At 44.6% G+C, this 27,351-nt stretch overlaps 1 protein-coding gene across 1 annotated transcript in view; it reads left to right on the forward strand.

The window, feature by feature from the left end:
• The window catches only part of IRF5 (interferon regulatory factor 5), a 58,995-nt gene that overhangs the window by 27,454 nt on the left and 4,190 nt on the right, over positions 1-27,351 (forward strand). Inside the window, exons 2-8 of the mRNA XM_069765429.1 lie at positions 5,589-5,830; positions 6,294-6,483; positions 6,607-6,647; positions 7,966-7,999; positions 11,993-12,298; positions 13,023-13,412; positions 26,632-26,750. Of these exons, the coding sequence (XP_069621530.1) occupies positions 5,657-5,830; positions 6,294-6,483; positions 6,607-6,647; positions 7,966-7,999; positions 11,993-12,298; positions 13,023-13,412; positions 26,632-26,750 (1,254 nt within the window). The 5' untranslated portion in view covers positions 5,589-5,656. The remainder of the gene's footprint in view (positions 1-5,588; positions 5,831-6,293; positions 6,484-6,606; positions 6,648-7,965; positions 8,000-11,992; positions 12,299-13,022; positions 13,413-26,631; positions 26,751-27,351) is intronic.

Below are 27,351 nucleotides of genomic sequence, written 5' to 3' on the forward strand. Positions count from 1 at the left end.
TTGCTTGGTTTCCTGCAATACTCCAAATACTTAGTCTATGTGCACACGTTGCGGATTTGCCTGCAGATTTGCAGCAGTTTTCCATCCAGTTTACAGTACCATGTAAACCTATGGAAAACAAAATCCTCAGTGCACATGCTGCGGAAAATACCACACGGAAACACTGCATTGTATTTTCCGCATCATGTCAATTCTTTGTGTGGATTCCGCAGCGTCTTACACCTGTTCATTTATAGGAATCCGCAGGTGGTAAAACGCAGGTGAAATCTACACAAAAAATGCTGGAAATCTGCGGGTAATCCGCAGGTAAAACACAGTACGTTTTATCTGCGGATTTTTCAAAAACTGAGCGGAAAAATCCGCACAAAAATCCGCACAGAAATCCGCAACGTGTGCACATAGCCTAACTGATGGTGAATTTAGTTGTGAGCCCCAACGGGGACAGTGATGTCTGTAAAGCATTCTAGAATATGATGGCGCTCTATAAGCAAGTATAATAAATAAAAGATGAATGGTCGTTGCTGCCTATAGCCACCAATACAGCACAATTTTTACAAAGACCATTTTTCTTTTAGACACTTGAATAATTCTTCACTCACATCTTTCAAAGCATGGGAGACCATACAGAGGGTGGGAAGGGGAGGACTCGGAGCTGTCTAGGGATTTTCTAGGTGATAAGGTCATCCTGCAGTTTACAGGTAGTCACTGACATTGGACATTACAGGACTGGTTGTCAGACGGGAGATCACATCACCCAACTTCCTGTAACGGAGGGGAACATGTAGTATGTTTCAGTGGAAGCCATATTGGCGCTATACCAAATGGAGCCATACAATGGCCAAGTTCTAACAGTTATTGTCCAATTTACAATATTTTTCAGTACTATTCATAATATTTCTAATGTGCCAACATCTACCAAAGCCTTATAAAAGTTACAGGGTACAATGACACACAATTGCTGTTGAATATATAATGTTACCATATAAACGAGAGCTCGGCTAACAGGCTTACAATTTACATAGCATTGAGGGTGATACATTAGTAATGCAAAAAAAGCCATTATCTCTAATGTAGCTGAATAGTTTGTATATGTGCAGACTAGAAATAACTCAACCAGCTCCCAGTGGGGTGCAAACATTATAGGGAAAGGAGGAAGTGGGAGCTGCTATAGGCCCGAATGGATAACAAACGGTATTGTTTATTAGGCTGGGTTCACACATGGTGTTTGGGTGAAATTAACGGTTAAAAACAATGTAACCAACTAAAGTTGAGCAGATCGCTTAGCTCCTCCGCGGGTCACGTAGTTCCTGTACATGGCCAGCGAGCAATGACCTGAGCCATGGACCAGGGTTGCACCAAGCAAGTCGATCATCTCTACTTTTGGCCAAATATTACCTTTTAAAGCCTGTGGTGAAGTTTAGAAAGCCTACATGCTAAGTGTCATTTTTAACCCCCCCGATGTGTGACGTAACGTCCGATAAGGAAGGGGGGGCAGCAGCAGCGTCGCACAGGACCCAGGTACTGTGAGGGGGGGACACTGCACTATTCATGTTGTTTGTGAAGGTATAGCCATTACAATAATTTTTTTTTTTTCTCACTGGAGTACGCCTTTTAATAGGTGAAAACTAGAGTTTTGTTGTGGGAAAACGTCTTACAATTGCCAGTGAGAATAGTGCTTGTTATGAGATTTTGTAACAGATTGTTAAACCAGGCACTGAAGATTTCCTGCTTTCGTACAAAAAGAAATTAATTGTATTTTTAATTGTATTTTTTGCATAGGTTACTTAGTGTTATCCAACTGAGTTTTAACTTCAATATAACTTTCAATAAATCTTGACATTGTTAGGCTGCCGTCACACTAGCAGTATTTGGTCAGTATTTTACCTCAGTATTTGTAAGCCACAACCAGGAGTGGAACAATTAGAGGAAAAGTATAAAGGTACCTTCACACATAACGATTTCGTTAACGATATCGTTGCAACGTTACGCTTTTTGTGACGTAGCAACGATCCTGCTAACGATATCGTTATGTGTGACAGCGACCAACGATCAGGCCCCTGCTGGGAGATCGTTGGGGAATGATCAGGACCTTTTTGTGGTCGCTGATCACCCGCTGTCATCGCTAGATCGGCGTGTGTGACGCCGATACAGCGATGTGTTCACTTGTAACCAGGGTAAATATCGGGTTACTAAGCGCAGGGCCACGCTTAGTAACCCGATATTTACCCTGGTTACCATTGTAAAAGTTAAAAAAAAAAAAACACTACATACTCACATTCCGATGTCTGTCACGTCCGCCGCCATCAGCTTCCCGCACTGACTGTCAGCGCCGGCCGTAAAGCATAGCACAGCGGTGACGTTTACTTTTACAATGGTAACCAGGATAAATATCGGGTTACTAAGCGCGGCCCTGCACTTAGTAACCCAATGTTTACCCTGGTTACCCAGGGACTTCGGCATCGTTGAAGACCATTTCAATGATGCCAAAGTCGTTCCCCTGATCGTTGGTTGCTGGAGAGAGCTGTCTGTGTGACAGCTCCCCAGCGACCACACAACGACTTACCAACGATCACGGCCAGGTCGTATCGCTGGTCGTGATCGTTGGTAAGTCGTTTAGTGTAACGGTACCTTAATAGAAGCATATGCACCACTTCTGCATTTATCACCCACTCCTGGTTTTGGCTGAGAAATACTGAGGTAAAACACTGACCAAATACTGCAGCCTGATAAGTTAGCATGTCTTTACAGCCTACATGCTTCGTACAGTTATATGCCGCTACCGTGGAGGGTAATATTGTCTGTACACTATGGTAACATTATGCACATACATCCTGCTGGGTAATGTGGTTTCTAATGCAGGATGTTCAGTTTCATTTCCTTCAGTCCAATTTTTAGAGACATGGTGGTAAAGTCCCTTTTTACTGGTGAATGAATGGTGCGCATCATTGTCTCATGACTGTATGATATGTATGAGGTTTCCAGAGTTACATTTAGCCGTAACGTGATAAGAGGAGCAAGGTTGTTATATAAACTAATTCCCGTATTACACTAGTATTACAGCAGAATCTTCATAAAGGCATATGTGGTTATGCAGACACCAAAGCGAACAGGACAGATCTAACTCGTCGTCATGGGTACATTTTATTATTGCTATATAATTTCAGAATACCACTGTACTTGTAGTAGTTTCATGATAATGGATAATTAATCCTGCAAGTCAGTAGTAGATGGTCTGTCCACTACTTAACAGCCCCATTTGAATGGTGCCAGGGGGTGGAAAATTAAGTTGATTCCTCTTGGACCAGTGCCTCTCCTCCATCCATCAATATATTGCGGGGGGCTGTGACATGACCATTGCAGGCAATCAACTACTGCTGATTGGTACCATTTAAAAGGGGTGGTTAAGTAGTGGACAACCGCTCTTCCTGTCGTTAGTTTGTTTCCGAACACTACAATAATATATTCTGGAGAACCGGAAGTAATGTGTCATGGAAACAAACAACAAGAATGAAATATTCTATGCTCCTGTACTGTTATTGTCGCTTGCAATAAGAGTAAGACTTACAATACAATGTGTTTGATTCCTGTTTGGCTGCACAATGAGAATCCCCAGAGAGTTCATGATGAAACTGATCCTCACGAGTTTTCGATATATTTGTAACCAATGAAGCCTTGGGCAAGCAGTTTCCCCTGCCCCTGCCCCCCACTGAGGAGAGTAGAAAATTCCCTTGCAATATTGCAAACTAAATGGATGTATTCACATTATATTGTATAGGTTGGGTACAGACCCCTATATAGGGAAAAAAAAAAAGGCAGTCACGTCGACAACTTGAATGTGACTGTCTCCATGTGGTGATCCAAATAGCGGATGGGTGCTAGAGCTGCCTGTATTTACATGCTTTAGTCTGGTCTGTAAAACGGACCCATAGTCCATGCTCCAATTTTTTTTCATGGAGTTGAAAATCGCTAACATGCACAAGCATACCGATTATTATTTGGTCCGTGTGCTGTCCATCGTGCACAGCAACCAAAAATTCTCACATATGAGCTAAGCCTTAGGCTAATGAAAATTAATTATGATACACAGCGCCCTCATGATTAGTGGCAAATTGACTGTAAAGCAGAGGCCTTTTTCGCCAAAGAAATTAGTGAGACAGTGACCCAAGCAAGTTAAGTAAATGTCGTTATTTGTCTAAATACTGCATAAATGCAATCGCTTGCATCTGGGAACACATAAATAAAGTCCAGTGCTGCTCGCAGCGGCATCCCCTGTAAGGCCAATTTCACACGTCAGTGGCTCCGGTACGTGTGGTGACAGTTTCCTCATGTACCGGAGACACTGACTCTCACGTAGACACATCAAAATAAATGAGTCTCTGCACATGTCAGCGTGTTTTCACAGACCGTGTGTCTGTGTGCAAAACACGGAGACATGTCCGCGTTTCTCCGACAGCACGGTCCGCAAAGCGTCCCGCACACGGAGAACAGTGTGCACTCTACTCCATGTGCACGTACCGCCGCAGGAGAAACAGCGCTACAGTTAAGCAGTTAAGCGCTGTCCCCTGCTCTTGGTGCTGAAGCCGGCATTCATTCCTTCTCCCCAGCAGCGTTTGCTGGAGAAGAGGAATGAAAAATCAAGGTTTTTTTTTTTTGTTTAAAGTTTGGGGTCACCTCCCGCCTCCCACCCCCGTGCGCCCGCCTGCTTGCAGAGCAATACTCACCCAGCTCCCGCGATGCCTCCTCTCAGCGTCAGCAGCCTGTCCTGTGCGAGCGGTCATGTGGTACCGCTCATTACAGTGATGAATATGCGGCTCCACCCCTATACCTTCATTTAGGGGGATCAGATTTCTAAATATGTGTACCCATACCCCTTTCTGTTATACATATTCTTTAGTATATCTCAATTGAACTTGATAGGCATCTTCTTTTTTTTTTCCAACCATACGATCTATAAATAAGGTTGCAAGAGTTAAGGTAAGTTTTATAAGTTCTAGTTCAAATATGCCAGATGCCATATCCTGTGGCAGCCACTCTGGCCTTGGCTGATTCACCTCTGGTCCTTTGTCACCAGACAGCCCTTCCTGTGTAGTCATCTGACCCAAAGCAGTACGTAAAGTGCAATAGCTAAGGCGACCTTTTCTCTGTCGCGGGTGGTCCAAACCCTGCCAAGATGACACATGTAGTCTGGATTGAGATGAATAGCAGTTGGTTGAATGACTGCTGGTCCAAGAACTGAAATGTATGGCTGCCATTACGTAAAAAAAAGAAAACTCCCACTAAAGACACTTCTTATAGAAAGAATGGTTTGCTCCATGATTTCTACTTTCTCTCCAGTTCTGTAAGGATGACGAAGATTAGAACGTTTTTCTTTTATTAGCCTGCAATGGTTGCGGGATTCCAGAATTGTATAATGTCATCTGTGTGAGGGTGAAGAGGAAAGCACACATCCTAGAAAGATCGATAGAGCTTTTAACCTGGATTTGGACCTCATTAACACTCTAAATAATTTCTACTCCTTTGAAGGTGACCTGGTTTACAGAATGGTATGAAAGGCTGAATGAAGGTTGTTTGTATTCTGTTGTTTTCAGGACACCATATGATGATGTGGCTGTTGGATGCCATTTCTATCCTGATACTATAACAACCCCACGTGGACATGAACCCGCACCCTCGACGTATTCGTCTTAAGCCATGGTTGGTGGCTCAGGTGGACAGTGGAAAATACCCAGGTTTACACTGGGAAGATCCGGATCACAAGCTGTTTAGGATCCCTTGGCGTCACGCAACGCGTCATATACCAGCACAAGATGAGGAAAACACTATATTTAAGGTGGGTGCGACACTGGAAGATGATGAGGAAGCACCAAATAGAACGGTAATTTTCACTGATTTTGTGGATAAATATATATTCTTTAGTCTAGCGACAACATGACGTTTTGATGCTTTTAGTCCGCTTTCATGGAGTATAAAGAATTTATAATATAGGGGCAATTGATCATGCCAGATATTGTGTGACATAAAGCATTAAAAGACCCCTTTAGCTGTATGTATATAGAACATTACTATATTATTGCATATGTCTTAGCAGTTGGAATGAGCAGTATGTTTTCATCGTAGTGCATAGCATAGGAAAAGGAGAACTTGACTTGTGAAGAAAAATGAGCCAATAACATTATTATTAACCTAGAACTCTTCAATAAGGAATTATGGAAACGTTCAATGCAGAGAGTTGTGGATGTATGTGATCCATCTCAGTTGAGCTTTAAGTTCACATCTGTTTATCCTATTTAAAGGCTTGGGCTATGGAAACTGGGAAGTATCTAGAGGGAAAAGATGAGCCTGACCCTGCAAAATGGAAGGCAAACCTGCGCTGTGCCCTAAACAAAAGCCGAGAGTTCAAGCTTCTGTATGATGGCACCAAAGAAACTCCCATGCAGCCATTCAAGATCTACCAGCTATGTGATCTCCCAGGACAAAATGAAGGTGCTAGACTTTTCATTCTAAATATTTCCATCCACTCTGTTCCCTTCATTCCTACTGCTTTCCATTTTCACTGGTCATACTATGTACTGCTGCATAACTACTCACATAATGTTGTTTTTGCAGAACCGTTGGTGGATGATAATGGATGTGATGATGAGGAAGAGGTAAGACTAAACCATTGCAGCATATTGTACATTATCTTCAAAGGATCGCAAGCTCATGTTCCCTAGAGGGAATAAAAGTCGTTTGTTTTTGTTTGTTTTTTTAATTCTTAAGAAATATAAATGCCTGAAATTTGAAATCGCCCCTTTTTTACAATCCAAACATAAGCATTTTTGCTATCTCTGCATCTGTAAAAGCCCAATCTTTTCAAAGTATAAAATTATTCATGTATGGTAAATTAAAAAAAAAAAAATTGTACTGTGTATGCCAGACTTTAATCACTGGACCCACCCAAACAAAATGCTGTTAGAACATTATATGTACCTCGACTCACTATGCAAAAAAAAAAACCCTCTCGCAGCTCCAGCAATGGGAAAAAAAAGGAATAGATCTCAAAAACGGTGACTCAAAACACATTTGTGTACGAAGTTTTGACGTTTTTAAAATCACTTTTTTATATTTATTGATATTTTTCCACATTTCACTGAATATATTTGGCGTCGCTGTAACCGTGCTGACCTGCACAATCACGTTGTCGGGTTATTTTTACTGCACAGTAAGCGCTGTAAGTACAAAACTCGCACAAAAAGAAAAATTCACAATTTCACCCTACTTTGATTTTTTTTTTCCCAGTTCATCCTATGCTAAATTGAACGATGTCATTCAAAATTACTTGTCCTACAAAAATCAAGACCTCATATGACTATTTAGAAAAAAAAGTTACAGCTCTTGGTAGTAGAAAAGGAAAAATCTGAAGTACCAAAGGGGAAAAATGGAGATATGGAAGGTTTCCTCCAGGTTCTTCTGTTTCATCCCAGACTCCAAAAACATACTAATGGAGAATCTAGATTGTGTGCTCCAATGGGGACAGTGATGATAATGTCTGTAGCTAGCACACTTTGAGGCCATTCCTTGGACTCATGTTGCCATGGTAACCATTGGGACGACACGATCACAATCACAGAGTACCAGTGGTGTTTTAGAGCAAGCAGTCTTCCTCTTTTAACAATTTAGATGACCTGTCACTATTGACTGCTGCATCTAGGTGGTTAAACGGCCACGATCAGTGCTAACAACTATCGTGGTCGATGTAGCATGCTAAGTGATAGCATTCAGCTGACCCTGCTGCATTTTTGTCCCAGCAGGGCGATATTCTCATTTTATTTTTCCTCTGGTCAGTAAAAAGACAATATTGGCTGTCATTAAGGGGTTAAATGTCTGTGCACAAATAGAAAATTTGCAAATTCTTCTGCCCTCATTATCACTCTGTATAGTCGTAGCTACATACTTTACTCATATGCATCATTTCTCCACTTTCAGATTGACACCATTTTCCCAATGCTGGATATCAGTGGTAAGTGCAGGAACAACTGGGGATTAGTAAAGCAATACAGGCATGTTGGCGCATACTTAGGCCTCTTTCACACGTCCAGATAATTCCGGTACCGGAATTATCCGTGTCCGTGTGCTCACGTAGCACATCAGTGTGGCACACGTGAGGCAGCCGTGTGCCGACTGAGGACCACACGGACCGTGCAGGAGACAGCGCTACAGTTAAGCGCTTGTCTCCTGCGTGCGGTGCTGAAACCGGTATTCATCCCTTCTTCCCAGCAGCGTTCGCTGGAGAGAAGGAATGAAAATTCTTTTTTTTTTTCTTTTCCCTTAAAAATAAAATTTGTGCGTCCCCTCCCGCCTCCCATCCCCTGTGCGCCCTCCCGCTTGCCAGGAAATAATCACTGACACCCAGCTCCAGCGATGTCTCCTCTCAGCGCCGGCAGCAGGCCCTGTGTGAGTGGTCACGTGGTCCCGCTCATTACAGTGAGGAATATGCGCATATTCCTCACTGTAATGAGCGGGACCACGTGACCGCTCACACAGCACAGGCTGCAGCCGCTGAGAGGAGACATCGCTGGAGCTGTGTGTCGGTGAGTATTTCCTGGCAAGCAGGGGGGGCGCACAGGGGATGGGAGGCGGTTCGGGGAGGCACAAACTTTATTTTTAAGGGAAAAGATGAAAAGAATTTTCATTCCTTCTCTCCAGCAAGCGCTGCTGGGAAGAAGGAATGAATTCTGGCTTCAGCACCACACGTGGGGGGACAGCTCTTACTGTAGCGCTGTCTCTCCTGCGGGCGGTACGTGCACACGGAGGAGAGTGCACACTGTTCTCCGTGTGCACGTGTGCGGGACGCTTTGCGGACCGTGCTGCCGGAGAAAAACTGACATGTCTCCGTGTTTTCAACACGGACACACGGTCCGTGAAAACACGGAGACATGTGCATAGACCCATTCATTTGAATGGGTCTACGTGTGTCAGTGTCTCCGTTACGTGAGAAAACTGTCAGTACACGTACCGGAGACACTGACGTGTGAAAGAGGCCTTAGAGAGAGATTGTAGCACAATAAGGCTAGGGTCATACGACAGCTCTTTCTCCATCTGTGAAAAATGATCTGATTTACGCTAATCAAAGTTTGATCAGAGTGGGATCCGTTTTTCTTGGAGGTGGAAAGAAAAATACAATTTCTCCTTTTACATTCAGTCGGTCCATGAAAATTGGACCACACTTCAATGTCATCTCAGGGGTGTACCTAGGTTTTCAGGCACCTGGGGCAAGAATTCCGTTTGCGTCACTCACCCCTTTTCCGCTCAAGTGGTTTAAGTAGTTGTCATGTGACCACTTATATGCGATTTTCATACTTTGCCACATGCCGACGAGCTGCTTTTCCGAATTCTGTCAATGTTCAGTGAAATACTACAGCTCCTGCTTCACTGAGTGAATCGAAGTATGAAAATCGCATTTGAGTGATCATGTGATAACTGTGGTAATCGGCAAGCAGAACCAAACCCAAACAGTGAGTATATTACACACTGTTAGGACAGGGCACACTACAGCGCTTAATGTTAAAATTAGGGGTTGTCCAGATTTGATTCTCACTTAGCCTGCACTGCAGGCTGTCCGAATTCTCCCGTGCCAGTGACAAGAGTGGACAGTTATGGAACCACATTCCAGCTAGACATGTGAGGCCTGACTCAATTTTTTTTGTATGGAGTGAGGCCACACGTGTCTAGTTGGCACATAACTGCATGACCTGCTGCTCTCACCGTCCGCATCAGAGAATCTTGACAGCGTGCAATGCATTTGCTGTGAGAATTCAAAGTCTGCAGTCATATAGAATGAGTGCAGATTTATCACAAACTTAGACAACCTCTTTAATGCTTCTAACATAAATACAAATGTAGTAACCCTTCTCTTCTGAGACATCACAATACTTTATTAACATGACCATGTATCACGTAATCTTACAAGTTATACACTTTTGTATGTGTCCAGGATAAGAACCAATAACACCACAAGAATATATAACCAGACCCACCAGCACTACATGAATATACTAACACAACCATCAGTAAATGAATATATTAACATAACCACCATCAGTATAGAAATACATTATCAGAACCACCAGCAGTATAGCAATAAATCACCAAGCATAGTACAGCAATAAATTGTAATGTTAGGTTAGTCCTATATACAATTGTATCACGTGAGCCTAAAACTACCAGTATGTCCATAACAATGGTAAGGTGATATTGAGAGTTATCCGTCATCATCAGATCACACAGGAACCACAGTACTGACAGAAGTTATTCAGTTACACAAATAAACATTTGCGTCCTGGTGCCTTTTTTTTTTATAGGTGGCATTCTGTCTGATTTGGAGTCCTTCTATTTTCTTCTTCATCTTGTTCAGACGCCATGATAACTTTTCATATACACCTCTCATCTCTGCAGACTTCCATCTTCTCCGTACTTCTGCAGTATGTCTCAACCCGGTGACCTTAAAAATAACAGCGTTATTATAATGCTTCAAAATAAATAGATCTGCCCCACACTATGCCTCTGAATAAATAATTGCCCCTCACTATTTTCCCTGTATAAAATATGACACCAGACTTTCTCACTTATGGTACATTCCCTCCACGTTGCCCTTTGCTTTCCATACTGGGCCCCCTATTCATACTGCCCTCTCAAGCTGTGTCTCCTCCATGCTGCCCTTTCTCTACACTGTCCCCCACACTACCCAGTCTTTATTCTGTGCCTCTTCGCACTGTTCTCCCCCCATAATATCTCCTCACACTATTCCCCTTGATTGTCTCAAACATTTCCACACCCATTCCCTCCCATTCCTCATACTGTTTCATCACATATTCCACACTACTCATACCATCTCCTAACAGGTCCCCTTGACTACCCATGTTGCCACACAGTCTCTTCATGCGTCCTCCTCATTACCACATACTGTCTACTTACAGGTCCCCCTCACTCCCTATACTGGCATACTGTCTATTCACTGGTCCCCCTTGCTCCCCATACTGTATGTGCACTAATCCTCTCCTGCTCCTCATATTGTGTCCGCAGCACCAATCCTCCACCCTCCTCATACTCTGTCTGCAGTACCAATCATCCCCGCTGCCTATATTGTCTCTTTTTTTCTCCCAACAATTAATCTTTGGTCTCTTCAGCTCCAGGGAAGCGCTTACCTGACCAATGTTTGCCCTGCCCATGAGTGACATCATCAACCTGATCAGGTGACCTGATCACTCTGCTGACGTCGCCCTGATCCAGGAGTGGCGGCAGTGAGGGCATCAATTGTACTCGCGTCTGAAAATGCGATTACAATCGATTTGCTGGGAACCGGCGTGCAGCACTTTCTTTGAGGCGAATGTCAGTTTGACATTCGGGTCAGAGAATGGCTAAATCCCACTGTGGAGGGCTGGAAAAAGGCAGCCACTGGGGAGACACCTAGGACCGGCGCATCAGCTGGCCTGTTGGCGCCCCACTTCCCGACTGTGCTTGAAGCAAATCTCCCACTCGCCTTCCCATAGCTACGCCTCTGGTCATCCGAGTGCTGCAGTCTGATGTTTTCCACAGACCCAAACACTTGCATTGCCGATTTTGATAAGACACTCAGATCAAAATCATACATGTTAATGATTTTTTTTTTTTTCCTTGAAACACTCGGTCCGAGGAAAAAACGGACGTGCACAGTCCAATAGAGTAACATGGATACTAGTGCTAACCATCAAAACCATGGATAGAACTCTTCCGATTTTAAACGTTCGCGTGCACAAGCCATGACTGTGATAACTGATTTGCTTGTATGTGAAGAAGTATTTTTCCATATCGCATAATATAAATTGGGCATCAGCTTCTTTGAAGCATAAAGCTATACAACAGTGCGGTCTCTTGTAACTTAGATGATTTAGATGATGATTGTCATATGTAATTCCAATAATTCCTTGGTGCTGCCATTTTTAACTTTTTTTTCTTTTTATTTATTATTATATAGATCCATTGCCTTCTTACATTTGGCCTAAGGCAGAGCCCAACTTTAGCCCCTGCGCAAATTTATTACAGCATAACTTGCCCCAAACAGATGCTGTTGTAAAAGCAACTGCCCCTGGAGGATATCCTGGTGTGGAATTATCTCCCCAAGGCATGGTATCACAACCCGTAGTCCTTCCTCTGTCAGAATTAGTACCTGCAGGGAATATGGAGCCAGCTCAAGATCCAGCACTTCCTATACAAGGGGTGATGTCAGCGCCCATTGAACAAGGAATACCCGAGTTGCTTATTAGTCCCCAGATGCTGCCATGTGAGTAGAAATGTGCACCTACTGTGCAAATAATGTGGCTGTGTAACAATATTTTTAGGCATAATTGTTAATAATTGTAAGATTTTCTTTAATATACATATGACTGAGGCCACATATCTTCTTTAGTAAAGTGTCTATTATTGTACAATGCGGACTGTAGAAGCCCCCCCTTCTGACCTCTTTATTCCTGAAATGAGCTAAGCAATCTCACACTATAGAGATAACAATTTGGACCGAGGATCTAGCTAGTAAAGCAGTGTTAGGTGGGATGCAGTGCTTATGTGGTTTAGTGATTAAAAGTTCCAACAGAGTAACTCTGGAATTTAGTGTTAACCCTGTAATGACAGATACTAATCTGGATCCCTGATTATTTGAATTTTGAAAAGTTATAAATGTCCTCCTTTACCTGACATGAAAATGGAAGCAGACCACAAAGAAGACCCCCTATATAAAGATATAGGCTTTAAGCCAGAACCCCTATATAAAGCTCCCAGACCAGCCTTTGTTCCATTTTTTTTTTTTTTTTTTTTTTCCCCACCCTTTACCCATTGCTGTGGTTTGGTGCACTGCCTATACCCTCATTGTCATTGGTGTGGCATGAGTGCCGCAGGTTCAGAAGTGCTGATATGACACATAATAGAATTGGGAAGAAATGTCATATGTCCTTCTGTAGTGTCTTAGCCTGAGAATGTTAGGTGAAGCCTCTTTTACTTTGTTGTTGCAGTGACAGACTTGGAAATAAAGTTCCTATACAGAGGGAAGCAAGCCGGAGCAATGACTGTCAGCAACCCTCATGGCTGCCGCCTTTTCTACAGTAGCCTTGAGCCAACACCAGAGCAAGTAGAATTGTTTGGTCCTACTACTCTGGAGCAGGTTCGGTTTCCTGGAACTGATGAGATCAGCAATGAAAAGCAGAAGTTCTACACTAACCATCTATTGGATGTTATGGACCGAGGACTTATTCTTACCCTGCAAGGGCAGGATATTTATGCCATCCGTTTGTGCCAGTGCAAAGTCTTCTGGTCTGGACCATGTGCAAACAATCTAGCTGGACCCAACCCCATAGAGAGAGAAAAGAGAATCAAAGTATTCAGTCTAGAGACCTTCCTAAATGGTGAGCGTTAAGCTTCCGTTTGGAAATTGTAGATCATGTTGGTGGCAAATGCATTATGTCCTGTATTATGTTCCGTGTAGAGGAGTTATCTTCAGGGTTGTAACTCTACTGGATGCAGGGCTTTCAGTTGCACCTTGATCCTAGGGGAACCTAAAAGCTCCCTTTGATCCTTATGACAAGATCAGTACTGTTAAACACCCATGATAGTTGGGGGCTTTGTTTTAAGGTACCTTCACACTCAGCGACGCTGCAGCGATACTGACAACGATGTCGATCGCTGCAGCGTCGCTGGAGAGCTGTCACACAGACAGCTCTCCAGCAACCAACGATCCCGAGGTCCCTGGTAACCAGGGTAAACATCGGGTTACTAAGCGCAGGGCCGCGCTTAGTAACCCGATATTTACCATGGTTACCAGCGTAAACGTTAAAAAAACAAACACTACATACTTACCTTCCGCTGTCTGTCCTCTGGCGCTCTGCTTTCCTCTGCACTGTCGGCGCCGGTTAGCCGGAAAGCAGAGCGGTGACGTCACCGCTGTGCTTTCCGGCTGACCGGCGCTGACACAGGATGCAGGAGGAGTGCAGAGAAGCAGAGCGCCGGGGACAGACAGCTGAAGGTAAGTATGTAGTGTGTTTTTTTAACGTTTACGCTGGTAACCAGGGTAAACATCGGGTTACTAAGTGCGGCCCTGCGCTTAGTAACCCGATGTTTACCCTGGTTACCAGTGAAGACATCGCTGGATCGGCGTCACACACGCCGATTCAGCGATGTCAGCGGGAGATCCAGCGACGAAATAAAGTGCTGGACTTTCCTCAGCGACCAACGATCTCCCAGCAGGGGCCTGATCGTTGGTCGCTGTCACACATAACGATTTCCTTAACGATATCGTTGCTACGTCACAAAAAGCAACGATATCGTTATGTGTGACGGTACCTTTAGATTTACAGTGGGGCTGACAAGCTTTAAGTTACACTACGAATTACCTTAGTTCCAATAATGAGATTGATAAAGAGTTCTGTAAATAATAGAAATGGGATTCTAATATTAGGCCTGGTGGCTAGTGTGACATTTGCAAGATGTTTGATTTTATATAGATATGGAAAATTGAGAAAAATATCAAAACTTTAATTTTTTTATTTTTTTGAGACCTGACAGTACAATTGAATTAAGGGGGTTGTCCGGTCTTAAGATACAAAGTCTGCAGTAACTCTATGTGAAAAATCTTAAAAGGATTTTCTACTTCGCCTTGCTCATTGACCGTGATGCAAGATGGATATGAAATAAGGAAGTGCTTGGTAACACCTATTGCTGCAAAGATGGCACAAGCTGGGACAACTAGTGCTGGAGTAATGCAGTAATGTTTGCCAGGTTATCTCCTAATTATACTTGTAAGCCATTTAATGTGGCTGATATTTTTGTATGCTACCCAAGATGTTTGCTTTACATAAGCATTTTGGTTCTCATACCTATATATTTATGCTGCAGTTAGTTTCTATAAATATTGCTGACCAAGATGAAGGAAGTTTTGTCTAACAAATTAATGTGTGATACACGCAAGACAGTGAGCAATGGCCAGACCTATGTCCAAGCCAAATTTGATGATTTGTGCAAGCCTTACTTATTTCTTTCTCGCTTCATTGGGGGACACAGGAACCATGGGCGTATGCTGCTGTCGCTAGGAGGCTGACACTATGCAAATAAAGAAAGATAACTCCTCCCCGGCAGTATACACCCTCCGACAGGCACCAGGCAACTCAGTTTTTGCTTAGTGTCTGTAGGAGGCGGACCTGGATCTAACACCAGATCTGCATTTATCTTACAGGGATTTGTTGTGTGTTATTAATCATTTCCCCTTTCTTTTTCAGATGCTTTCCTCAGGGTAACGGTGCAGTTCTCTCACCCTGTTTTCCCCACATTAAGCGACCGAGAGAGCAGTGTGGTATCACCCACATCGCACCCTCTCGGACCCGCTGGGCAGGACTTCGTCCCCTGTCACACTTACGAGTGTATCAGGGTGACAATCTTGGTGGCCAGTCCTTGCCCTGTCCCCCCTCATCCCTCTCCTCGGAAAGGGCTGAGAGGAAGACGCTGGTCATCTTTTTTGACCTCCCCCCTTTCTAAGGGGTTCACACAGTCTTCTGTGCCCTGGTATGGTGCGGGAAGGAGGATTCTCACTTCCAGGACCCTTCCTACTACCCAAGGGCTCCTGACGCGATCCTCGACTACCAGGTAGCAGGTGCGCCTTTCGGCTCTTCATTTCTGGCACTTTCTGCCCCGGAGCCCCCCCCCCCACCCTTCCCCTTTGCCTGAAGCTTACAGCGCTGGACATGCCTCCCCTCCAGCCCAGCGCTGGTATTAGCCGCACTCCTCCGGGCCATGCCCCTTTACATCGCCTGCCTATCAGGCTCTTACCTTCCCTTCAGCCGGCCACGCCCATCTCTTTCGGCGCGCTCTCTGCTCAAGCAAGTCGTTACAGCCCACACTTTCCGGCCACTCCAGCCACATACCTCCGGTGCGTCGCGTGCCTACAAGAACAAAGTGCGGGACACAGTTTCTTTCTCATCAACTGCTGATCGCACAGGTCTGTTGACTCTTGCTATACTCTATCCCCAGCTGGTATCTCCCTAAGCAGCATCGCCTGCTGGCATATTGGTTCAGGTCCCTTTTTTTATACTCTACCTATGCCCAACCCCGCAGGGGCCCCCAGTTATATACCTACGGTGATTCACTACGCTTGTGCCCGCTGTAAGAAAAAGTGGGCTTCAGGCCAGCCATCGCCTTTCTGCACGTCCTGCAGTCCTTCCATCATGTCCGTCCCTCAGGAAGCTCCTATTGCTCGGGATGATTTCCCCCTTCCCCCCCTTCCCGGAGTGGGCTGCTGCAATGTCTGTCAGTCTCCGACCTGACTAAAGTATCTGCGTCCCTGGTTCAGGTACTAGAACGTATTCCACTTCTGACTACTGCCACCAGTGCCACGAACGCTCCGTACAGCGCTTCGCTCGCACCTGTCCAAGACCCTCACAGAGGCAGACTTGAGAAAAGAACCAGAAAGCGCTTTCTGTCTAGTTCTTCTACTTCTCCGGATCCCACTACGTCAGCCGGATTACCCCTCTCTACCCGTTCCCCCTCCTCGCAGGCGGACGTTGGGTCAGATGTAACTTCTCCGTCGGAATCTGACTCGGACAGATGCAGATCAGACTTTCGAGATGCAGGATATGGTTGAGAGCCTTATCTCAGCTATTATTCAAACGCTCGATCTTAAGGAGGAACAGGCAGCTTCTCAGGACATCTCCATTTCTTTCAAACGGAAGAAGTGTCCTTCTAGTGTTTTTCCCAATCATAAGGAGTTTGACAACACTACGTCTAGACACTGGGAACACCCTGGCAAACTCTCTTTCCAGGAAGAAAACGCTTGGACATTTTATACCCGTTTGCTTCAGACCTTGTTAGCAAATAGTCCGAATCTCCTAAGGTAGATCCGCCTGTGTCCAGATTATTCTCCCAGACAATTTTGTCCATACCTGACGCAGCGTCTCTCAAGACCCCACGGACAGGCAAATTGAGGCTCTAACCAAATCCGCTTTTGAAGCTTCTGGCGCCTCTCTGTCCCAATTTCGCCTCTGCCTGGGTGGCGAAAGCAGTGTCGACCTGGGCCAAGACCCTAGGCAGAGGTATTGTAGCTTCGGCTCCTGCACAGGAGTTAGCAGATTTAGCAGATCAGATTTCACTGGCTGGAAAGTGCCTTCTGAATGCTTCTCTGGATGCGGCTGCTTGCTCCGCAAGAGAAAACAGCAATATTGTCGCCATTCGCCGTGTCCTTTGACTGAAGGCGTGGAACGCAGATCCCGCTTCCAAAAAATCCCTCACAGGTCTGCCCTTCCAGTTTTTTTGTCGCGCAGCTAGGCCAAATGATTTCGGACGCCACCGGCGGTAAGAGCACCTCTCTACTGCAATCCAAGCCTAGGCGCCCCTTCAATAGAAGGGGACCCCAGTCCTTTCACCCCCTTCACTCCCTCGCCTCCTCAGGCGGTGCACCTCAGCAAGACCGGTCCTACAATCAAAGGGAGCGAAGGAAGCCTTCATTCAGGCCTAACCTTCACTGGAGAGCTAAAAGCCGCCCCTCCAAACCTTCCGGTTCTCACGACCACAGATTTTCTTCCAAATGACGGCTCACCCCCACCTGGAAATCTTTCCAGGGTGGGAGGCATTCTTCTTCTGTTCACATAGGCTTGGTTATCGGTGGTCAACGACGCCTGGGTAAGGCCGGTTTCACACGTCAGTGGCTCCGGTACGTGAGGTGACAGTTTCCTCACGTACCGGAGCCACTGACACACGTAGACACAGTGAAATCAATACATCTGTGCAGATGTCATTGATTTTTTGCGGACCGTGTCTCCGTGTGCCAAACACGGAGATATGTCAGTGTTCGTGGGAGCGCACGGATTACACAGACCCATTAAAGTCAATGGGTCCATGTAAAACACGTACCGCACACGGACGTTGTCCGTGTGCAGTGCAGGAGACCGCGCTACTGTAAGCGCTGTCCCCCCCACTGGTGCTGATTCATATCTTCCCTGCAGCAGCGTTTGCTGTAAAGAAGATATGAATAATCGTGTTTAAAATAAAGATCCATGACCCCACCCCCCACCCACCCCCTGTGTTCCCCCCCTTCCTTCCCCCCCTGCTGTTCTTAAAATACTCACCTGGCTCCCTCGCTGGCTGGCGCTGCTTCCTGTCCTGGCCACACCTTCTACTGTATGAGCGGTTACGTGGGGCCATCCATTACAATCATGAATATGCGGCTCCACCTCCCATAGGGGTGGAGCCGCATATTCATTACTGTAAACGTTTTTTCCTCTCTCGTCCACCCAAACAGCCCTCCCATGTCCCAGGGCTTTTCCAGGCTGTCGATTCTCTTCTCGCCTCATGGGTAATCGTCCCAGTACCTTCCAACCAGCGGTTTTCCGGTTTTGACTCAAATCTTTTTGTAGTTCTGAAAAAAGACTGCTCTCTTCGCCCGATTTTGGACATCAAACGGTTGAACCGTCACCTCCGGATTTGGCATTTCAAGATTGAGTCTCTGCGCTCTGTGATCGCTTCCATGGAACTGGGAGAATTTCTGGGCTCTGTGGACATTCGGGATACGTATCTGCACATTCCGATTTGTGCTCCGCACCAAAGTTTCCTTCGTTTCGCGATCCAGGACCAACATTTTCCTTTCAGCCTGGCGTCCGCTCCCAGAGTTTTTACGAAGGTAATGGCGGCAGTCATGGCCATCAGGGGATTCTTGTAATCCCCCTATCTCGAGGACCTCCTCGTAAAAGGTCCGTCTCGCTGAGACTGCGGTCAGTCTCCAGATCACTCTGGACCCGTTAACCCGCCTCGGTTGGATAATCAACGAACAAAGTCCACCTTGATTCCGACCCAGCATCTGGAATTCCTGGGCATGGAATTCGACACCATTCAGGCTCAGGTCTTCCTCCCAAATTCTTCTCTCTTCGGAGGTTATCAAAGTCCTAAAACATCCTACCCCTCTACCTCTTCGATTTGTAATGAGGGTTCTGGGCAAGATGGTCGCTTTCATGGAAGCGGTCCCTTATGCTCAGTTCCACGCTCGCCCTCTCCAACTGGCCCTTCTGTTAGTTTGGGACAGGAATCCGCTCTCCTTAGACCTCCCAGTTCGCCTCCCTCTCGATGTGAGACAGTCTCTCACTTGGTGGACGCTATCCACTTCCATTCTGCGTGGGAGATCGTTTCTCTCCCTCCGCTGGTAGGTCATCAGTCCTACAACGCCACAGCCGTGGCTTACATAAACCATCAGGGAGGGACTCGCAGTAAGCAAGTCATGATGGAGGTGGCAAAAATTCTGAGGTGGGCGGAGAACCACGTCTCTTCCATATCAGCTGTCCACATCCCAGGGGTGGACAATTGGGAAGCAGACATCCTCAGCCGTCAGGGGCTCATGTCAGGCGAGTGGGCTCTTCTCCCCGCTGTCTTCGACCAGATTTGCCAAAGGTGGGGGCGTGCCAGACGTCGACCTAATGGCCTCCCAAACAAACCACAAGGTTCCCCAGTACGTATCCAGATCCCAGGATCCGAGAGCTGTCGGCTGCGACACTCTCATGATCTCGTGGACCCAGTTTCAGATGCCTTACCTGTTTCCTCCTCTTCTCTTGCTTCCAAGGGTCGTAAAGAAGATAAAATCAGAGGGGGTTTCCATTCTCTTAGCTCCAGATTGGCCCCGCAGGGCCTGGTATGCGAAGCTAGTGAACATGTTATCGGACGTCCCTTGGAGGCTCCCAGACCGTCCGGATCTTCTATCGCAGGGTCCCCTCTTCCACCCAAATTCTCGGTCTCTGAACTTAACGGCATGGCCGTTGAGGCCGTGATCCTGAAGGATGCAGGTTTTTCTCAACGTGTCATACAAACCATGATAAGAGCTAGGAAACCGGCATCTTCCCGTATCTACCATAGATGTTGGAAAGCCTTTTTCCGATAGTGTGAAGTCAACGCTCTATCTCCTATGGTCTTTTCCCTTCCTTCGCTTCTCGGATTTCTTCAATCGGGTCTAGATTCTAGCCTCTCCCTGAGCACTCTAAAGGGTCAGGTTTCTGCTCTGCAGTTCTTTCAAAGAGAACTTGCTTCTCTTCCCCAGGTGAGAACCTTCCTTCAGGGAGTTGCTCATATAGCACCTCCTTATTATCCTCCGGTTGATCCTTGGGACCTCAACCTCGTGCTCGGCGCCCTCGAGGGTGCGCCTTTTGATCCGATTCGGGACATTTCATTCTCTCTTCTTTCCTGGAAAGTAGCTTTCTTGGTCGCTATCACCTCGATTAGGAGAATTTCCGAGTTGGCGGCGTTGTCCTGTCGTTCTCCCTTTCTGGCCCTCCATCAGGACAAAGTTGTCCTTCGGCCTGTTCCTTCTTTTCTGCCAAAGGTGGTTTTGGCATTTCACATCAATGAAGACATTGTTCTTCCTTCTTTGTGCCCTTCCCCAGTTCATCCTTTTGAGAAATCTCTCCACAATTTGGATGTGGTCAGAGCTATCCGAGTCTATCTTTCCAGAACTGCTCCTTGTTGTCAGTCCGGTCCTCTGTTTGTCGTCTCAGAAGGTTGTCTGAAGGGGCTCCCCACCTCTAAGTCCACAATTGCTCGGTGGATCCGTTCGGCGGTACTGGAGGCATACCGTGTCCCAAGACATTCAACCTCCCCCGGGGGTGAGGGCTCACTCTACCCGGGCTGTGGGAGCTTCTTGGGCAGTTCGTCACCAAGCTACGGCCTCGCAGGTTTGCAAGGCCGCAACATGATCGTCCATCCACACCTTTGTGAAATTCTACAAGGTGCACACTCAGGCTTCTGCAGATGCAGGCCTGGGTAGGAAGATACTGCAGGCGGCGGTCTCGAACAGGCTGACCTAGTTCTCTACTCTTATTATCCCGCCCTTGGGACTGCTTTTGGACATCCCATGGTTACCTGTGTCCCCAATGAAACGAAAAAGAGGGATTTTTGGTTCTTACCGTAAAATCTTTCTTGGAGCCTTCATTGGAGGACACAGCACCCTCCCTTTATGTTGTACCATATTGGCCAACGTGCCGTTGTTGTAGGTTGGTACATAGGTTGAGCTGTTTATACTTGTTCCTACTACTGCTTTTGCACCAACTGAATTGCCTGGTGCCTGTCGGAGGGTGTATACTGCCGGGGAGGGGTTATCTTTCTTTATTTGCATAGTGTCAGCCTCCTAGCGACAGCAGCATATACCCATGGTTACCTGTGTCCCCAATGAAGGCTCCAAGAAAGAGATTTTACGGTAAGAACCAAAAATCCCTCTTTTTCTGGCATAATCCATTCATTTTTATAATTTAAAATAGAACCCCCCTGATTCATTGGAACCTCGGTATTGTCGTCTGATTATTTATTTTTTATTTATTTTACAATACTGGATTCTCTAATAATAATCAAGAATAATAACCTCTGAAAATATGGTACATACATATTGAGAGAATGCACTACAATGAAGAATACCATACTGATGCATTTACTTAAAGGGAATCTGTCAGCAGGAGTTCTCCACCCCAAACTATGCGCATGTAGCTCTTTCAAAGAGTAGGCCAGAAATGCAATTACATGGACAGTCTGTTCCTCGGTCACTAAGAAATCGGCAATTGAATTGATATGCACATGAGGCTGAAGATCTAAAACCTCTATCACTCCAGCTCTATTTTTTCCAGCGCTGCCACCTCCTGCTTGACTGACACCCTCTATGCTGTGATTTCCGGCAATGGAGGAGCTTCAGATCTGCACTGGTCCTTAAGCCTTATTTGCATATCAGTTCAAACACTAATGTCTCAGTAATGGAGGAAAGGACTGACCATGTAATGGTATAATTAGATGTATCTTTGAAAGCATTACAATGCAACTACAATACAACTCACTCACAACTTTCTGAGGCATCATCTTTGTTGATATGAACCTGTGTTGCTTTTTCAGGTTTCTAGCTTAATTGTTAACTGTATTTAGAGTTTAGCTTGTTTTGCCCCTTTTTTTCTCTGCCCAGTGCTGTATTTACCTCTTAGATCAGTTTCATACAACCTTTATACCTTGATTGCAAGATTAGGAACTCTCTGATCCAACTGTACCACACATAGAAGATAGTATTATATTGTGATCATCCACAGGTACTGCTATATTCCGATGGAGCATTTCAGAGTCCCCATTCTGGATAGGTTATCCCTCAGTAATGGGATTAACCGTTTAACCCCTTCACGACTTTGCCCTTTTATGTTTTTGCGTTCTCTTTTTTTCACTCCCCTCCTTCCCAGAGCCAAAACTTTTTTTTAATTTTTTCATCAATATGGCCATGTGAGGGCTTGTTTTTTGCGGTACTAGAAAACGGGGAAAAATTTCCAAGTGCGGTGAAATTGCAAAAAAAAGTGCAATCCCACACTTGTGTTTTGTTTGGCTTTTTTGCTAGGTTCACTAAATACTAGAACTGACCTGCCATTATGATTCTCCAGGTCATTACGTGTTCAGACACCAAACATGCCTAGGTTACATTTTATCTAAGTGGTAGAAAAAATTCCAAACTTTGCTAAAAAAAAAATAAATAAAAAAAAAAATTGCGCAACTTTCCAATACCTGTAGCGTCTCCAGTTTTCGTGATCTGGGGTTGGGCAAGGGTTTATTTTTTTGCGTGCCGAGCTGACGTTTTTACCATTTTGGTGCAGATACGTTCTTTTGATCACCCATTATTGCATTTTAATGCAATGTCGCGGCGACCAAAAAAAGTAGTTCTGGCGTTTCTAATTTTTTTTTTTTTTTTCTCACTACGCTGTTTAGCGATCATGTTAATCCTTTTTTCTTTTTTTTTTTTATTGATCGGGCAGTTCTGAACATGGCGATACCAAATGTGTAGGTTTGATATTTTTTTTTTTTTTTTTTATTTTGAATGGGGCGAAAGGGGGGTGATTTAAACTTTTATTTTTCATTTTTTTTTTTTTAACTTTTTTTTTACTTTTGCCATGCTTCAATAGCCTCCATGGGAGGCTAGAAGCTGGGACAACTCGATCGGCTCAGCTACATAGCAGCGATCATCAGATCGCTCCTATGTAGCTGAATTACAGGCTTGCTATGAGCGCCGACCACAGGGTGGCGCTCAGAGCAAGCCTGCATCAGCAACCATAGAGGTCTCAAGACCTCTGGTTGCTATGCCGACGCATCGCTGACACCCGAACATGTGACTGGGGTCGCCGATGTGCTCATTTCCGTCCCGATGGCCGGAAGTGTCGGTTAAATGCCGCTGTCAGCGTTTAACAGCAGTATTTAACTAGTTAATAGCGGCGGGTGAATCACGATTTCACCCGCCACTATCGCGGGCACATGTCAGCTGTACAAAAAGGCTGACATGTCCCGGCTTTGAGGTGGGCTCAGCGCCGGAGCCCACATCAAAGCAGGGGATCCGACCTCCGCCGTACGGCGGAGGTCGGTAAGGGGTTAAATGTACTCAATGCTATTACTCCATTTGTAAGATCATTTAACCCCTTCAGCTCCCAAGCCTGTTTTCACCTTCATCACCAGGCCAAATTTTACAATTCTCACCAGTGTCGCTTTGAGGTTATAACTCTGGAACGCTTCAACAGATCCCTCTGATTCTGAGGCTGTTTTTTTGTGACATATTGTACTTCATGATAATGGTAAAATTTCTTCAATATGACTTGAGTAAATGCAAATTTGGCGAAAATTTTGCAATTTTCAAAGTTGATTTTTATGCCCTTAAATCAGTTATGTCACACGAAATAGTTCATAAATAACATTTCCCACATGTCTACTTATCAGCACAATTTTTAAAGCATAATTTTTTTGTTGTTGGCAAGTTATAAGGGTTAAAAGTTGAAAAGCGATTTCTCATTTTTTGTTCAACGAAAATTACAAAACAATTTTTTTTTATAGACCACATTACATTTAAAGTCACTTTGTGGTATTTTCTGTCATATAGATCCTTCAAAGTGACACCATTCTAAAAACTGCACCCCTCAAGGTGCTCGAAACCACATTCAAAAAGTTTATTAACCCATCAGGTGCTTCACATGAATTTTTGAAATGTGGAAGAAAAAAATTAACATTTAGCTTTTTTTTTTTCTTCCACAAATTTTAATTTGGATCCAAATTTCTTTATTTTCACAAGGGTAACAGGAATAAATGGACCCCAAAATCTATTGTGCAATTTCCTGAGCAGTCTGATACGGTGAGAAAACCAGTGTTTGGGCGCATGGCAGGCCTCATAAGGGAAGGAGCGCCATTTGACTTTTTGAATGCAAAATTTGCTGAAATAATTAGCGGATGCCATGTCGCGTTGGGAGAGCCCCTGCTATGCATAAACAATGGAAAGCCCCACAAATGACCCCATTTTGGAAACTAGACCACTCGGCAAACTTATCTGGATGTGTATTGAGCACCTTGAACCCCCAGGTGCTTTACAGAAGTTTAACATTGAGCCATGAAAATAAGAAATTTCCCCCAAAAATGTATTTTAGCCCCAAAGTGTAACAGAGTACGCAGATACTCCATATGTGGTGAAAAACTACTCTTCGGGCGCATTGCAGGGCTCAGAAGGGAAGTTGTTTGGAATGCAGGTTTTGGTGGAATGGTCTGCAGATGTCATGTTGCGTTTAGAGAGCCCCACATGTGGGGAGTTTCTACTGTTTTGGCACAAGTGACACCATTTTGTAAACTAGACCCCTCAAGGAATCTATCTAGATGTGTCGTGAGCACCTGGAACCCATTGGTGCTTCACAGAATTTTACAACGTTGATCTGTGAAAATTAAGAAATATTTTTAGCTCCAATTTTTTATTTTTTTTTCACAAGGATAGCAGGAGAAAATGGAGCCGAAAATTTGTTGTGCAATTTCTCATGAGTACACTAAAAGCCCATATGTGGTCGAAAAACAGTTTTGAGGCACAGTGCACAGCTCAGAAGGAAAATAGCACCAAACTGGAGTTCAGATTTTGCTGGACCGGTTTGAGAGGGCCATGTCAGTGCCAGAACAGCAACCCCCCCCCCCCCCCCCTCCATCATAAGAGACATCATTTTACAAACTACAAATCTCAGTGAATCAATCTAGGGGTGCAGTGATCATGTTGACTCCACAGCTGGGTCACAGAATTTTATACCATTGGGCTGTGAAGAAAATAATTACATTTTTACCACCAAAATTTTACTTTAGCCCAAGATTTTACATTTTCAAACTGGGAAATGGGTAAAAATGACGTCAAAATTTGTCCCACAATTTCTGCTGCATGTGGAAATACCTCATATATGGATGTGTACAGTACTGCTCAGCCACACTGCAAGAATCTGGAGGGATGGAGCTCTATTTGCCTACCATTTTTGGGCACATTACGTTTTTTGACCACTTTCTATTCTATTTTTGGGAGGCAGAATGAACAAAAATCAGCAATTCAAGATGTTTTTTATGCTGTTTCGCATGTGGTAAAATTAATAAGCCTGATTTATTCTTCGGGTCTGTACAATTAAAGCGATACCACATTTATATTTATGTTTTGGCGCTTTTACACAAACTATTTCATAGAATAAATAATTTTGCATCATTTTATTCTGAGCTATAACTTTTTTATTTTTCCACTGATTGGGCTCTATGGCAGCATTTTTTTTTTTTGCGGGACAAGATGTTTTCAGCTAAACCATTTTTATTTACATTCGTCTTTTTGATAGCATTTTATTCCCCTTTTTGTTCCGTATGCTAAAGCATAATTTTTGGCCTTATGTATATATTTTTTATGCTGTTTACAGAAGGGGGTTAACTAGTGGGACAGTCTTATAGGTCGGGTCGTTCCGGACGCAGCTATATCAAATATATATTTTTTCCGTAAAAATATTTATTTATGGGTACAATATGTATATATTTTTTTTCCTTATTCCCACTATGGGACATTCACTATTCTGCAGTCTGATCTCAGTTATAAGGTATAGCAATGCAGGAGCATTGCTATACCTTGTAGCCTGTCAGCCCTGCAGACACAAATTTAGATTGTACACTGCATATGATCTAACTAACTTGGTAGTGCGTGGTAACCCGGATTGTAGTAATGATGCCATCAGGTCACCATGGCAACGTTCTGGCCCCCCATGATCACTACGATCCAAGGGTAGAGTAGCTTTCTTCCCTCTGCCTGCTTGCTAAATGCTGCAATTGCAGCATTTAGGGGGTTAAAGTGCCAGGCGCAGTGTGGGCTTCAGCTGTCTGAATCAGCTGACACCCAGCGCTCGCAAAATCGCCTGGTTGGATACATACGTCCAAGGTCGGTAAGTATCTCCAAGTACCTAGCAACCTAGACGTATGGATACGTCCAATGTCGGGAAGGGTTTAAAGGGAACATGGAATTGGCTTCATACTACCTGAACAACAGGTATCGTGACTCAGAACATAACTACGGCGTTTCAGAGAAACCAGTCTGAAAACCCGGGCACTGTATACATACATGAGGGGAGCGGTCAATGAACTTGAAGAAGGCTGCATTTCAGAGAAAACCATACATGGCTGCAGTCGTGCACCCAGGCTCTGATTCATGCTGCTCATGCTTTGGGCAGCATGAATCTAATGACAGGCTCTCGGTCTTTGCTGTAGTAAAAGGTTTATTTTTAGGCCTAGAATACATGTTGATATTTAGTGATTTAATTTATTTTTTCTTTATGTCCACAGAGCTTATTGCATGCCAGAAAGGACAGACTAATGTACTGCCCCCATATGAGATATTTTTCTGCTTCGGGGAGGAATGGCCAGATCGAAAACCCAAGGAGAAAAAGTTAATCACTGTACAGGTACTAGACTTGTTAGATTATACTTGGCAGCTCATGAAACTCTGTATTTCCTCACTTCATGGCTATTAAAGGGGTTGTCCCTTCTCAGCCAGAAACTGTGGAAATCTGCTGATTTTGATCGAAGATTCAGCCAGCGATACCTTTTTTCCTTGCTGTCACCACTACAGAAGAAACATATGACAAGTAAATGGTTGAAAATAAACAGGAGTGTTCAAAATACTAGCAGTCCAATATGACTGACCAGATTAGTCACTGTTTTGGTATAAATTATATTACCACATGTCAAACAATTTACCAGTTGGTGCAGTAGATCCTAAGAAAACCAACAGCCTCCGCATTCATGATCTGCAGATTCCGGAGTCTGTGTATTAGGATAATTAATTGAAAGGTGTGTTCAAACTAATAGCAATGTGGAGATCAATTAGTGAGGTCAATTATTCTGTGAAGAAACAGTTGTGAATCAGGTGGACCTTATATAAGGGTGAAGCCAGGACATGTTGTTCATGCGTTTCTCCTTGAAAGCCTGAGAAATATTGGTCTTTCGAGACATTGTTCAGAAAAACAGCGTACTTTGATTAAAAGGTTTACCCTCTCCAAGCAA

Source organism: Ranitomeya imitator, chromosome 4 (assembly GCF_032444005.1).
Source record: "Ranitomeya imitator isolate aRanImi1 chromosome 4, aRanImi1.pri, whole genome shotgun sequence".
Classification (NCBI taxonomy): domain Eukaryota; kingdom Metazoa; phylum Chordata; class Amphibia; order Anura; family Dendrobatidae; genus Ranitomeya; species Ranitomeya imitator.